Source organism: Psittacula echo, assembly GCF_963264785.1.
Source record: "Psittacula echo genome assembly, chromosome: 1".
NCBI classification, from domain to species: Eukaryota; Metazoa; Chordata; class Aves; order Psittaciformes; family Psittacidae; genus Psittacula; species Psittacula echo.
In genome coordinates this window covers 138,510,348-138,525,579 of record NC_137735.1, presented here as the reverse complement: position 1 = coordinate 138,525,579, position 15,232 = coordinate 138,510,348, and the positions used below count along the sequence as shown (strand labels likewise).

The 15,232-nt window shown below is 39.3% G+C and overlaps 1 protein-coding gene across 1 annotated transcript in view; it reads right to left on the bottom strand.

Annotated features, from left to right (window-relative positions):
- Positions 1 to 15,232, bottom strand: part of CPNE8 (copine 8) — a gene marked incomplete at both ends in the record, with an annotated part of 91,121 nt that overhangs the window by 52,103 nt on the left and 23,786 nt on the right. Inside the window, 3 exons of the mRNA XM_080622798.1 lie at positions 4,091 to 4,167; positions 7,176 to 7,215; positions 8,789 to 8,892. Of these exons, the coding sequence (XP_080478924.1) occupies positions 4,091 to 4,167; positions 7,176 to 7,215; positions 8,789 to 8,892 (221 nt within the window). The remainder of the gene's footprint in view (positions 1 to 4,090; positions 4,168 to 7,175; positions 7,216 to 8,788; positions 8,893 to 15,232) is intronic.

Below are 15,232 nucleotides of genomic sequence, written 5' to 3'. Positions count from 1 at the left end.
CTTTCTCTGAGCAATTTACTACAGGCTTTCAGCAGAGTCAGCTGACAACTAATAACTAATCAAAACAGTCAATGTAGTTGGAACAGTGCAATCCACTGTGGTGGTCAGCCTATGTTAGGCCTAGACAGTGAAAAGTTAGTGAACTTTTGTTTTAGTAGAAGTAAACAAAATAGGGCCAACCTCTTGTGCCAGTCAATAGGATAAGTGTTTGTGTGCTCAATAGACAAACTATGCAACCAACCTGCTCACCATCAAGAAACTAAAAACATGTCCAGAAACAGTACAGAGTGTGTCACATCCTATGGTGCTTGGGCAGGGGCTGCTTCTCTGATTAGGTTACTGGAGTCCCAGCTGCTTTCTACCTCTGTGGGTGTGGAGATGGGACATCAATGAGTTGATGGCTCTCCTGGGATGGGTCTGGAAGTAGCTAGCTACTATTTGGGGTGCCCCACCTGCCATTGTGCCTGTCTTCTTTGTTTGCAGAAAAGTTTTTTAGTCACACAATCTAACACACCTCTTCTATTATATCACTTAACTATACTTGTCCTCAAGGCTATTTCCTGGACAGGCTTTTAAAAGTTTAATATCTAGAATGGGATTAAGAGGAGAATTGCAAAACACTCTTGTCTAATAACGACACTATTTTCAGAAGTTAACCATTTTGTATGAGAAATCTGATCAGCTGATTCTTCATTGTTTGTTTGTGTGGGGATTTTTGCAGGAGCTAGATTAAAATTAGCAGTTCCACAGTAGCCGTCCACTCACAAAACTGATGCGATCAATCTTAGGGTTTTAGGGGGTTGATTTGAGGGTTTGGGGTTGGATTTTTTTTTTGGGGGGGGGGGAGTGTTACCTTTTCTTAGTGTTGAGGTTTATACAATATTTATTGCAGACAACTTGTCATTAGCTACTGAAATTGAAGGACATTTTAAAAGTTAAAATTCATCTGCAAACCTTGATGACACCAGGAAAATAACAGAATTTTAAAGTACCTTTTTTGGGTAGCTTTTCAGGTTATTAAAGGAAGTGATACAGTGAAGTAGCATTACTTCTAAGATACGTTAAAATGTGCATAGATGTGTTTTTAAGTTTAAATAGTGTGTTTCTATGAGTTTTGCTGAATTACGCTGCGGATACTGAAACCTGACTCATCCACAGAGTGAAATACCCTTAAAATGAAGCAGTTCCCAGGGTGCACAGTCCCACCACTGTAGAGAAGGGAGCATGTAGTGATATTAATAGAACTGCTTATGTATTATTATGTAAGCCCCAAAAGGTACCTGTTTAGTCCTTGGGAAAGGAGGGTGAGGAGGGCAGGAAAGGTTGTGGAGGGGGCGGGGAGGATTGGTAAGGAATTGTCATGAAGACCAAGTCTGTAAATACAGTGATCAGGTGATTGAACTATATTTGGAACTCCCACAAATTCAGCAAAAATGCTTTTATTACCAATCTCAATTATTAATATAAAGAGAATATGAATTATATTGTTAAAGTACGCTGCAGCAGTAATAATGACAGCAGTGTACTGGTTTTGCATGGCAAGGTTTTGGAAGCAGAAGGGTTGGAAGGGTTGTGTCTGTGAGAAGCTGCTAGAAGCTTCGCCACTGTCCCATCGAACCAATGCAGCTGGCTTCAAGATGGACCTGCCCCAGGCCAAGGCTGAGCCCATCAGCGATGATGGTACACACTGGGTTAACAAAGTTAGGAAGGAGAAAAAGTTACTGGGTAGGAGCAATTGTAGCTGGTGAGAGGAGTGAGAATATATGAGAGAAACATCCCTGCAGACACCCACGTCAGTGCAGGAGGGGAGGAGGTGCTCTAGGCACAGGAGCAGAGATTCCTCTGCAGCCCGTGGTACACCCCATGATGAGGCTGCTGTGCCCCTGCAGCCCATGGAGGTCCATGGCGGAGCAGATCTCCACCTGCAGCCATTGGAGGTCCATGGCGGAGCAGATCTCCACCTGCAGCCCAGGGAGGATCCCACACAGGAGTAGGGGGATGCCTAAAGGAGGCTGTGACCCTGTGGGAAGCCCACACTAGAGCTCTTGCAGGACCTGTGGCCCCATGGAGAGAGGAGCCCACACTGGAGCAGGTTTGCTGCACTACTTGTGACCCCACAGGGGACCCACACTGGAGCAGTCTGCTTCTGAAGGGCTGCACCCATGGAAGGGACCCACACTGGAGTAGTTCAGGCTGAAAAACTGCAGCCTGTGAGGACTCACATTGGAGAAGTCTGTGGAGGACTGTCTCCTATTGGGGTGACCCCATACTGCAGTAGGGAAGAGTGTGAGGAGTCCTCCCTCCCAGGGAGGAAGGAGCGGCAGAGACGTGTGATGAACTGACCACAGCCCCCATTCCCCGTCCCCCTGTGGGGGGGACATAGAGAAATCAGAAGTTAAGCCCAGGAAGAAGGGAGGAGCAGGGGGAAGTTGTTTTTAAGATTTGATTTTATTTCTCATTACTCTACTCAACAATTGCTGAATGATCTCTCCCTGTCCTTAGCTCAACCCATGACCCTTTTGTTACGGTTTCTCTCCCCTGTCCAGTTGAGGAGGTGAAGTGATAGAGCGGCTCTGGAGGGATCCCAGTGCCTAGCCAGGGTCAACCCACCACAAGCACTCATGGAATTCAGCAAGAGAGCTAACAGCTTAGAATTGTTACAGATCAATATGGATCATCTGCTGTTGCCTGTAAATTAGGGGAACTAAATCAAAGGCTTATTTTGATAAAAGACCATCTGAAAAGGTTTTGCAAAGACTTTTTTTGTCATGTTACTCTTATTTTCAGCATGAACTGTATGATAAACGAGTCCTGCTGAAGAGCTGAAATGTGCCTTTGTACAAAACCCAAATGAGTGGAAGTAAGACATTTACAGACAGAATTTAGTCAAGGCTAATGGACTGGAAGGGCATAATTACAGGAATGCCTCCTCACAAAGCAGTGCTAGCCAACCCCTGATAGTTATGATACAAAAGAATTTGTTTCAGGTATGTGCAAGTCTCAAATTCAAGCAGATTAAATCACATTAAAATATTTTCTAAACTTAAAATACAATTAAAGTTTGCCATAGTTTAAGGGAAATATTTCTTTTACTTTAAAATGAAGTTTTTATTTCATAAGGATCCTTAGTTTCAAGGAAAACTATGTAAATTCCCTTTCAGTTTATCAATTTAAATGGTGTGTTCTGAACTATTTCATCCAGAATGTGTTCTAGAGACAACCTGAAATTACTTTTGGCATGGAAACAGGAAATTTTAGATGTTTTTCCAACCTAACACTTGCACAGGATTTATAAAAATTAAAGAATTTAATTGGGTTAAAGTATTGAGTTTTTACATGTTGTTAGTAAAATGACAAAAATTCCAAGTCAAAAGTTGTTACCATTACACAAAATGTCCAGCTGAGCCTTTAAACATCTGCTTTTAATGTAATAGGTGAATCTGTAGTATACATTTAGATAAAAATTGTATAATATTTTCAATTATTCAAACATTGAGGAATAGAAAAAGAAGATTGTTCAAACAATTCTTATTTTAAATATGCACACATCCCTATGAACAATAGCTTGTAAACATCAAAAACCTCTCAGTGGGAGAAAAATCTATTGATTCTAAGAAAGTTTTTGATAAATTTAGTAAGATAAATAGAAAATATTTGATGCTCTACATCACTTCATTGTTTGGGAATTGGATTAGTGGGAACAATAGAAATACAAGTAGGAATGTTTGGACTTGAAACACTGAGGTGTTTTTTTTCCTTAACACTTGAACAAAAGGCAGTAAAGATTTATGACATGGCAATTCGTGAACTAAAAAGAAAAAACATTTTTATTTGCTCAAACTATTCCTAATGCAAGTTGTAATGAAGCTGACAAAAATTTTGGGTGAGTCAATTTTTCTGCTAATTGTCCAGATTGAAACATAAATTACCTTAGTCTATAAAGGACTTCTATTGCACCCAACAGTTTATTCTCTCTTAGAAGCCATGTCTGTTGATTCCAAGTATCCAGACACTTCACGGCACAAAAGCCCTGCAACTCACCCCATGAAACAGTACGTATTCATCCAATGTTCAAGAATGACATACTTACACAATTGATTTTTCCAGTCTGCTCCCCTGTGATCCAACTATTTCTCCCAATGTACAAAACATTTGTCCCAAAAAATCCTGAAAAGCAGTAACATAAAACTCAGAATTCATATTTCACATTGAAACAAATTTGGTTTCTCATTTATCTGGGCTGTTCATTACTGCAGAACACACTGCTGAACATCACATCTTTATCATAAATATGCAATAATGAATCATAAAAAAAGACTCACTATTATATAATTCACGTAACATTGGTTTACACTTACAGAAGTAACTCTAATACACTCCACTTACAGGTTTTTTTCCTGTCTGTTTCATTGACAAAAATTAAACTGAGATGGAAACAAATTAAAAGGATTAGAAACATGACTATTTCTTTACCTTCTTTAACTGGAGCTTTTTAATAGATTTCTCTTTTATGAAGATATTCTACACTGATTCTATGAATTTCTTGGAAGTTCATTATATTAGCAACATTCAAGGCTGTGCAGGATCCATATGAGCATCCTGGATTGCCAGTCATACACAAACACTGCCTTAATGACAAACTTTATTTTCCTGTTTCATACTTTACCACTAAAAATTTTCATAATATGTTTCCCTGTGACATAAGTAGTATAAAAATATGAGCGGATTTTCAAACTGTTGTATACAATGATTTTATGCTGCAGATCCACTCCTCATGTTTCAAGTGAAAATAGCTTGCTAGCTCTGTTCTTCCCAGCATCACTGGCAGTAGTGGTAACGGCAGCTTGTAAGATTTGCTCATAAACAGTAATGATCGAGACACTATGATTCCTATGCAGAAACCATAAGTTCATGATACTGTGTACAGTAGGGAGTATTTGCAGAAATAGTTCTTACTCTTCTCTCAGCCTAGGTCACTCATTGCTATCTCCGAGCTGCGTTAGTTATCGGTCCATATAATTAATTGGTTCTGAGAACTAATCCCACCACAGAAAATAACTGCAAAAAAATACTTTTTTTAACTATATCCTTTAATTGATCTGACACCACAACACTGCTTCTATAAGTTTTTTAAAATGGCTAAAAAATTAATCTGAAAAGACTCATCTCCTCATTCATTTTTAAAACCATAGGGCATGACATATTCTAAAATAACACCATTTTCTACACCGAAACCACAATTTTCTTCCCCCCCCTTTTTTTTTTTTGGTGGAGTTTGAATGATTCATTCCTATTAATTCCACAGTCTGTTATTAACAACAATTGTCCATTACTCCGTTCTTTCCTTAAATCAATAAGTTAGCATGAACATAAAAGCCTGATTTCAGGTAGTCAGTTTTATAAACATTATTAGAGACAGCTAAAAATCTGTCTAAATCAGCTGAAAAACTACAGACAGCAGCACTGCCCGGTCTGGTTATTTTATACATCCATTATAAAACTTGGCAAAATGAGAAGCAAATGAAGCAAAACCGAGTTGCTGAAATTTAAATTCTTCGGGTTGATTTTTTCATTCCCCCAAACTGTTCAACTAGGAAATGACAGTGCCCAAAGGAACGGGTCAACAGGTTTTTAGAACAAGGAAGATTTTACTCCACACAAGGTGGCTACAACACATGAGCAGTCTAGCTATGCAAATACTATTGACATGCTTCAGATACAAAGCTGTCAGTGCATGGATATGAGCAAAGCTCTGCTCACTTCCTACCTACTCACTGAATAAATCGTTAAGAGCTACTGGAAAGATACACAGGAACCTGGCAGCAAAAGGAACAATCCAGACCAACCTTGAGCACTTCAGAAATGATAGAAATTATCAGCTGTGGTTAAGAAACACATTTCTAGCTACCCTCTTTCATAGCATTCTCAGAGCCGCCATCTTCTTTGCATGCATATATTCTATGCGCATAGTTTGGATGCCTTCAGCACAAGTCTACACCAACTTATACAGATTTCCTCTGGAAGACAATGGAGGAAAATAGGTATTTCTGATATTAATGTTAATGTGTAAAGAATAAAGTTTCCCTCCACAACTGAAGATTCCAGGAAATTGGCTCTGTTTAAAAAACAGGACCTAATGCATCCAAATATGCTTAGCCTATACTAATTGGAGCATTGCAGGCACATATATAATTCAGGAGCTACTTGAACAGTCTTCAGAAGAACAGTGATTTGTTTTCTCATTGTTTTGTTCTGGTTTTCCATGGGCTCAACAAGATATTCAAAGCTGAGTTTCAGTTCCTGTAATCAAACAATGAAATCTAGGCTGTATATTTGTATGCATCTTTGTTTGCACTTCCTTAGTGACTAACTTATATTGTGTCTTATCTTTTTCTTAAAGCTTAATTACAAGGTTTTTTGTACAAAGAAGTATGTTTCAGGGGAAAAAAAGAATTCAGATAAACTAGGTACCACAGAAGTGCAAACAATCTTGAGCAGAAGCCCAGGATAAGCCTTTATCCTTACTGAAGACAGTAGACAGAAGACTTCCCTTTTCTGCATCTTCACAGCTAGCACTGCAATTATTCAGACCATCTTTCCAAGATGACAGAGATGAAAAATAGTTTGCCAGGATCTTTAAATCATTATACAGGGGATCTAACTGGAGATCAATAGCTGAAAGTGTTTTATTTTCACTGTGAAACACACACAACATTGCTTCTATTATTCTCCTTTGCTCCAGGTTCTGAAAGGTTCACTTATCAAAGCTATCCTGTACTTATTTAAAACAAGTCACTCAGAAGCCTCTGAACTCTATTATCATATCTCTAAATTTTAAAGTTGCTATTTAATCCTTTCCACTTCAGGATGAAGTGTAAAATGAGTATAAAAGCTTTCTACCAATATTATTAAGGACAAAATCAAAACATGTTTACACTTTTTAGGTCCCAGAGAAGTAACAACAAAATGCAGTATATCACATATCTGAAAAGGTATGCATGGGTGCTTAAATATGCCCTCTCCAGGACAAATGTCCCGTTAACATTGTAACACAGAACAATAACTGCATTTGTCTCCATTCACCTGGTATTACTTACAGTCAAAAGGAAATAAACATAGTTAGGAAAGCGTAAGCATTTCAGCAGGAGAAAGCATAACAGTGAGGAAAAACTTACATGTTTTGATAGGTTCGGGCTCTTTGAGTCAACATCATAGCTTAAAAAGAAAAAAAAAAAAAGGTGATATCAGAGTTGCAGATGACAGATCTGAGATAAATGTAAGAAAACAGAACCCAAACAATTCTTTCACCTCTTTCAGTGTGTGGAATTTACATGGATACATGAATGGAAGTCTCACCAGTAAGAATGGCAAACTGAATCATCACAGATTATAGGATTAGGTTCACTAGCTATTTCAAATGAAAGAGTTTTCAACAAAGTGCAGCCTTCTAAGAGAAATTATTTTGATATTCTTGTTTGAACAATGAAATCTGCCAAAGAACAGAACAAACATTAAAAAACAATCTTTAAAAACAAACTTGTGAATTATTTTGTTAGGTAGCTCTTCCGTCATTTCACTAGTTAAATAGAAATAACTGACAATAAACTGAATTGCTTCTAACTATAGTTTGACTTGTTCTTTTCAGTTTATCAAGAGATACACTTTCTGTTGCAAAAAAAGAATCACATGTGGAATCTCTTTCTTTGAAAAATAACATTAAAAGCAGATACTCTGTTTCAAGTTCAGAACAGATTTGTGTTCAGAGGAAGAGGCAGCTAAATCAACATTCCCACACAGCCCCAACTGTATCTTTATTTCAGCAGCGCCTTACCTACTTGGAAGAGAATCCTTTATTTCACAAAGGGACTATCTGTTATTTTAAATAGCAGGCAGTAGTTATACTCATCATATTTAATGGCATTGAACCCAACTTTTGAAATAAAAAATAAAGTCTGCACCAGGCTTCCATGGTGACAAAAACAGAATTTGTACCTGGCCATTTAGAAGCACCCTGTAATCTAGCTTGGCATTGATTGTTTCCTTTCGCTCTTTGAAACCCTTTAAGCCTAGATGGAAACAGCTAGCTGCTACTTGTGTTTTGAACACAATGGAACTTTTTTCTCACTCATCCCTCCAACACTTCTGTTAACTTAGGAAGTATTCTGACCTGCTATTAAAAGACATTTACAGCTAAAGAAAAATCAGACATTTTTTGTTTGTTTCCATGATACAGGAAATACTGCCATTCAAAAGCATTTCAGTACGCCAAAAGCACTTCAGTAAAAGGTTGATTATCACAAAAACTGAATTGATAAGAATGAAATGTAATAGATGACATGCAAGGTGACCTGGTGACTAGAATCTCAATTGTCATTTTAAAATCTTACAGTTTAATATACTTAGATGCATACTAGCATTTATTTCAGTAAAGAAAATTTTGGCTGTGTACTACCTGTACAACATTATATTTCTGGACAGTATGTGCATACCTGGTTTTTGGCTATGCTACAAGAATATTTTAACATTTTGACATCCTTAGCTTTTTAACTATTTCTAAAAGTAACAATTGTGAGTAGGATTGTACTTCAGTTAACACCAGTCAATTTCTTAAAAGTCGGCCATTGTTATGTTACACATTTATTTCTGATGAAGCAATGCTAAATCAATCATGTTTATTAATGTATACCATGTGAACACATACTATCTCCTTCCAAGTTAATTTTATAGTGCACAAAACTTACTATGTTTACACAGGCTGCAACATTAGAGTCCCAGATTTTTAACTTACAAATCAAATCGCAGATTCTCTCTTTCTTCAAAGAAGTAGTCCATTATAAATTTTCTTACAAAATCTGGATTTAAAGTATTATCAATTACTTCTGTTCTTCCAAACTGTAAAAGAAAAGTGTAAGTTTAAGCCACATACTATAATGAAGTATAATTAAGTAGACTGCCAATACCAATAATACGTGAGATGCAAGAGAGCCTGTAAAAATTCTTTGGAACAGATGCCATGAAAGAAAATGACTCTGTTTACATGAACAGGTCAGTTATCTGTGGATGAAGACAGGCTGGCAGAAGAATCTGCATTTCAATATAGAGTGGTGCACACCTTCTATTGTATCACTTGAGATTTATAAACATCAGGTCCCAAAGCCAAGCAGAATCCACAAAATTTAGTGGAAGAAATTCAGTAACACAAACATCCACCGTGTCCTCAAAACAAACAAACAAACAAAAAGACAACAGCAAGCAAAAGTTTGCATATATTGCTTATTTCAGACAGCTTTACACATTAGGAAACATAGCCCTTCCACTAGAAGTGTGTAATTTTTGCATTACCCAGCTCCTACCGCACCTCAGTACAGCTCTCTCTTCATCTCTCCTCTCTCTAATGTTTCTGCAAAATGCCGTTTCCTTCTTGGTGTTTACAGGAAGAGCCTCAGCTCTTGTCAACATGAAAATGTATTTATTAAATAAATGAATAAAACCCCAACCCACCAGAACCAAAAAACTTCAGTGCCTATACATCACAGATAGAAATGACTGATCATAAAATATCAATGTGATTATTTTGTTCTTGTTTTAGCTGTTCTTTCAGGATACTCGGGAAACAAAACAAAAAGCAGTTACTGAAATGGGCATTTCATTTTGTCCTACACATTGTACGTATCAAGACGTGTTTGAATATAGCCTACTTGACAATCTGCTGAAAGATCATCATTAAGGAGTCCTCAAAACTGCAATACTGGACTAGAGACTTCTGAATGACTCAAAGAATGCCAACTTCTTCATTGATAGGACTTAGCTAAATCAATAAACATGGATGAAGAAAGAATAAAGCTAACTGCAACTTCCTTCGAGATGCATTTCCTAAAAAGGTTTTCGCATCACGGAAGTGAATCTAATCACTATGACCTGTGCAGAGCCCCTCAGCTTCCAAGAGGAGCAGCCCTATCTCAGCCCCTGCATACTTAACATATATGTGGTATAAAAGGACAGAGCATACTCCAGTCTCTTCCTCTCAAAATTAAGACATTTCATTGCTTAATTCTTATTAAAATAAACCAGCAAAGAACTTCAGCCATATTATTTGTGTGCTTTAAAGAAACTCCATTACAGTCAGCAACTCTTTTTTTCCTCTTTTGAATGACCATGCACGCATGCGTTCAAGTGGCAGGGGACTGAGTGCAAACACCTTCACTCACACAGGTCATCTGGAGAAGTGGGCCTACAGCTAAGAGAATAAGCGATTCGCAAAAAGCAACTATCCACCCAAAGGTCTCAGGTACAATAAAACATTAAACAAAAGTTTATACATCTTCAAGACACAGTTCTATAAATGTCTTAGGAAAAGGAACAGTCCTCAGGAACGACACAGTGGTGATTTGTGTCTTAACAGAGTGTGCTTGAATCCTGTTAGGTACCTTCAACTTTTTTTATGCTGTGAGATGTTCAACTCGGACAGTCTTATTCACAGATCTCCATATTTCAGCACTTCCTATAAAAGACAGAGAAGCAAAACTATCTTCCCAATGAACGATACCATCTCAAAATAAAAAGTCAAAGAATATTCAACATATAGTGTAAGTTAGCATACACCTTTGCCAAGACTTTACATAATTTCTTAAAACCTAGGTGGAATGACTTCCTTGTGTCATGGGAACCTTGATATTCCCTGTAAGAAGGCTTCTGAGTATGCTGTAAGGCACAAATTGTTTAGAAACCAAGCTCAACCATTAGCTAAATTGGAGAGACATCAATTTGATGGGTGGACCACTCGGTGGATAAAGAACTGCCTGGATGGCCACATGCAAAGAGTTGTGGTCAATGGCTCAACATCTGGCTGGAGACCGGTAATGAGTGGTGTCTCTCAGGGATCGGTGTTGGGACCGGTCTTGTTCAACATCTTTGTCAGTGACATGGACAGTGGGATTGAGTGCGCCCTCAGCAAGTTTGCCGATGACACCAAGCTGTGCGCTTCGGTTGATACGCCGGAGGGAAGGGATGCCATCCAGAGGGACCTCGACACGCTTGTGAGGTGGGCTGATGCCAACCTGATGAAGTTTAACCATGCCAAGTGCAAGGTCCTACACCTGGGTTGAAGCAATCCCAGGCACAGCTACAGGTTGGGCAGAGAAGAGATTCAGAGCAGCCCTGCGGAAAAGGACTTGGGGGTGTTGGTAGATGAGAAAATGAACATGAGCCAGCTTCAGTGTGCGCTCGCAGCCCAGAAAGCCAACCGTATCCTGGGCTGCATCAAAAGGAGTGCGACCAGCAGGTCGAAGGAGGTGATCCTGCCCCTCTACTCTGCTCTCGAGAGACCTCACTTGGAGTTTTGTGTGCGGTTCTGGTGTCCTCAACATAAAAAGGACATGGAACTGTTGGAACAAGTCCAGAGGAGGGCCACGAGGATGATCAGGGGACTGGAGCACCTCCCGTATGAAGACAGGCTGAGAAAGTTGGGGCTGTTCAGCCTGGAGAAGAGAAGGCTGCGTGGAGACCTCAGAGCAGCCTTCCAGTATCTGAAGGGGGCCTACAAGGATGCTGGGGATGGGCTCTTCATTAGGGACTGTAGTGACAGGACAAGGGGTAACGGGTTCAAACTGAAACAGGGGAAGTTTAGATTGGATCTAAGGAAGAAATTCTTTACTGTGAGGGTGGTGAGGCACTGGAATGGGTTGCCCAGGGAGGTTGTGAATGCTCCATCCCTGGCGGTGTTCAAGGCCAGGTTGGATGAGGCCTTGGGTGACATGGTTTAGTGTGAGGTGTCCCTGCCCATGGCAGGGGGATTGGAACGAGATGATCTTAAGGTCCTTTCCAACCCTAACTATTCTGTGATTCTATTTCTTCAACTCTCCTAAGCCAAAGCAGTAACTATGAAAGCGGTAAGCATTATACAGACACAGGCAGCAGAAATCTCCAGAAGCTCTCCAGAGTGATGAACATACTAGACATTCAAAATGAGATCCTGGAGTCTCTTAAGGGAGGAGTAGCACAGGATGCATGTGATCCTGGAAACAGATCAGAACGAACAGTGTGATCCTCACTGCTTGTTTGAGATGACAAAAGCCAGTCTCTTGAGCAATGATTCAAGGTATTCTCTGAAACGCGGGGATAAATTTGACAGGCAGACTGCTGTAAAAAACACTTTCTTGAACCAACATTGGTGACTAAAATGGCCAAATATTCATCAATGAGAAACAATAGTAGTAGTAGAAAGCATTTCTCAGACAATAAGTATGGCTGGAATATTTGCCTGGGCTAAAAGGTCCTTCTTTCCTCTGTGAATAGTAGGGCTCAAATTTTATGTACATTCAAAATCTCAAATCAGTTTCCAGGTAAAATAAATCTCAGTGTTTATAAATAAAATCTTCCCCTGTCAGCTGCACGCTTTATAACATTCATCAACATTGAATCCAGGAAAAAATGAAAGCTGGAATGGCTGATAAAATGAAATATGCAGCAATATCTAAGCATTTAGTAGTGTGTGAAGGTATGCACTGAAAATAAGAAGCTGCTCTCTGACACAAGCCAGTAAACGGCATTTCATCACACCAGGGATGAGAAGTGAAAACAGTGGGGTCATAAGGACCATCCATTTTGCAGTTCTGAACAGGAATATATCTCCTGTATTTTTTTCCCTCAAGGGTCCCGTTTCTTCAATTTGCACTTTTACAGCAAACTGTCAAAATTCTCTCAAAGCTGCATAAAGACAAGATTTATTCTTAGTACCGAAATCCAGTAAATCCTGACCTACTCTAGAAGCAAAAGACTCCAAGCCTTCAACAAAGAAGATCCAAGGATGACTGCATTGCAATTGGCAAAGCTACCAGAAGCACAGCAAGTAAGTGAAGAACGCATACCAAGTTCTAGTCTTTCATGCTATGTCCAACAGAATCAGACACATATATACAGATTTTTTTAATTTAAATATCTCCCAGCCTTGTGCAGATTCAAGTAGCAAATTGCCCTCGGAGAGTCACCAGGCAGGAAAAAGAAAGGTTACTAAAGTTCTTAAAATCCTCAAATTAGGACAAGCTTGAAGGAGAAGAAGAGAATCTTCAATCTTGTGAGACAGTTCTACATACATGGAAAACAGAGGGAGACAAAGAACACAGGGAGCTGTAGCTTAAGAAAGTTTACTTTCTGCTGCCAAAGCCATTACCTAAATTGAAATGCACAAACCCCAAATAACTGAGTGAGCTCAGAGGATAACTTGCCAAAAAAGTCCATTTAGGGCCACTAGCACCTCTTGACAAACCTCTGGCTTGACAGATTCATAAACAGATCATTTTGTGACAGTATGATCCTTCTTGAAACAGTAAAGGCAATTTGCACAACAGGAGGATATAGCTGACTTTGGAAAAGACAGTCAGAGGAAAATAAAGTTAATGGCTAAGGAAAACAGACAAGAATCAGAGAATACTTGAGGCTGGAAGGGATCTTGGGAGATTCTCCAGTTGCACCTTCCTGCTCAAAGCAGGATTAGCTAAAACTGGTTGTCCAGTCAGGTTTTGAGTATGTCCAAGGGCAAAGACTCCACAATGTCTCTGGGCAACCTGTTCCAGTGCAAGATCACCTTCAGAGTGAAAAGGTTTTTTCTAATGTTTAAATAGAATTTTCTGTATTTCAATTTGTACCCGTTGACTCCTGTCCTTCCGCTGGATATAGCTGAGAATAGTCTGTCTCTGCCTTCTTTACTGCCTCATATCCGGTATTTATAAACATGGATAACATACAAGCCTCCTCTTCTCCAGCCTGCACAATCCCAGCTCTCTCTGCCCCTCCTCATATGAGAGACGTTCCCATTTCTTTAATGTCCTAGTGGTTGTATCTTTTTCATAGAGGGGAGCTCAGCACTGGACACAGCACTCCAGCTATGGTCTCCCTGCTGCTGAAGGCAAGGATCACCCTCTCCTTGATCTGCTAGCAATGCTGACCCTAATGCAGCACAGATGCTGGCTTGCACACTCAGAAACACTCTCCATTTCTCTCACATGGAAGGTACTAAGGGACTGGGAGCATGACAATTTCTACAAGCACATGAAAAAGATGCAGGCACATAGCAAGGTAAAGGAAAGCTCTGTTTCCTTTTGTTACTACATATGGTAAAATGACTGTGACTGGAGGGGGACACAGACACTCCCCTCAGACAAAAACCCCAGCTTATTTATACAGCCTTGTAGACTCTCTCATGAAGTTCAACAAAGACAAATTCAAAGTCCTGTGCTGGTACTGGGGACTGAATGGTGGGGTATGAGACATGCAAAAAAAGGTCCTGGTGCATGTTTAACAACATGTTGAGTTGTATTAGGGTCAGCACAGCCTGCAGATCAATTATTCCCCCTCTATTCAACATCTGTGGGGCCCCACCTGGAAAACTGGGTACAGTTTGGGGCTCTAAATGCAAATGAATCAACAGACTGGAAGCAGTTCAGTTAAACAGACACTTAAAATATATATATATATATATACATGTATATATATATATATAAAATATCAGCAGGCTGGAGCACACAACTTGAGGAAAAGACAATGGAGCCCAGCGTATTCAGCTTGGAGAAGAGAAGGTTTAGGAAAGATCTGTTTCCATTATCATTCTCTACAACCTAAACAGCATGATAGAAGACATAGCCAGACTGTTCACAGAAATCACAACAAAAGGACAAGATGCAATAGTCAAAAGTTGCAGCAAAGGAAATGATGAAGGAACGTAGGGAAACACTCTTCCAGAATTAGGGATTAAGCACTGGAATGGGTCACCCAGAGAGCTGTGCAGTCTCTGCTTTCAGAGAATGTCAAATCTTAGCTGGGAAAGGCCCCGAACAATCTGGCCTAACTTTGAAGATGGCTTTGCATGGATCAGTTGATGAACTAGACACAGCAGATAAATGTTGTCCAGGAGGCTGGAAAGATTCCTTTCATCTAAATTATTCCATGATTACATTGTCTTGGGGGTTTATAGTTCCATTAGAAAACAGAACTATATGAATTAGAAGGATGCATGAATTAGAAAAAAAAAGTTAATTCAGAAGGAAAAAAAGTTATAAAATGGCAGCTAAATGTCAGTTTTCATTTTTTAAAACAGTAAAGTATCATAAATGTGTAAGTACTTTTCCTCCCATCAAATCTGCATTTTTTTCAGTAAACAGTATTTCACTTTACACAATAACCATGCTACACTTGGGAAATCTTTCAGATTTGATTTAAAATGCATGGCAGAATTGTA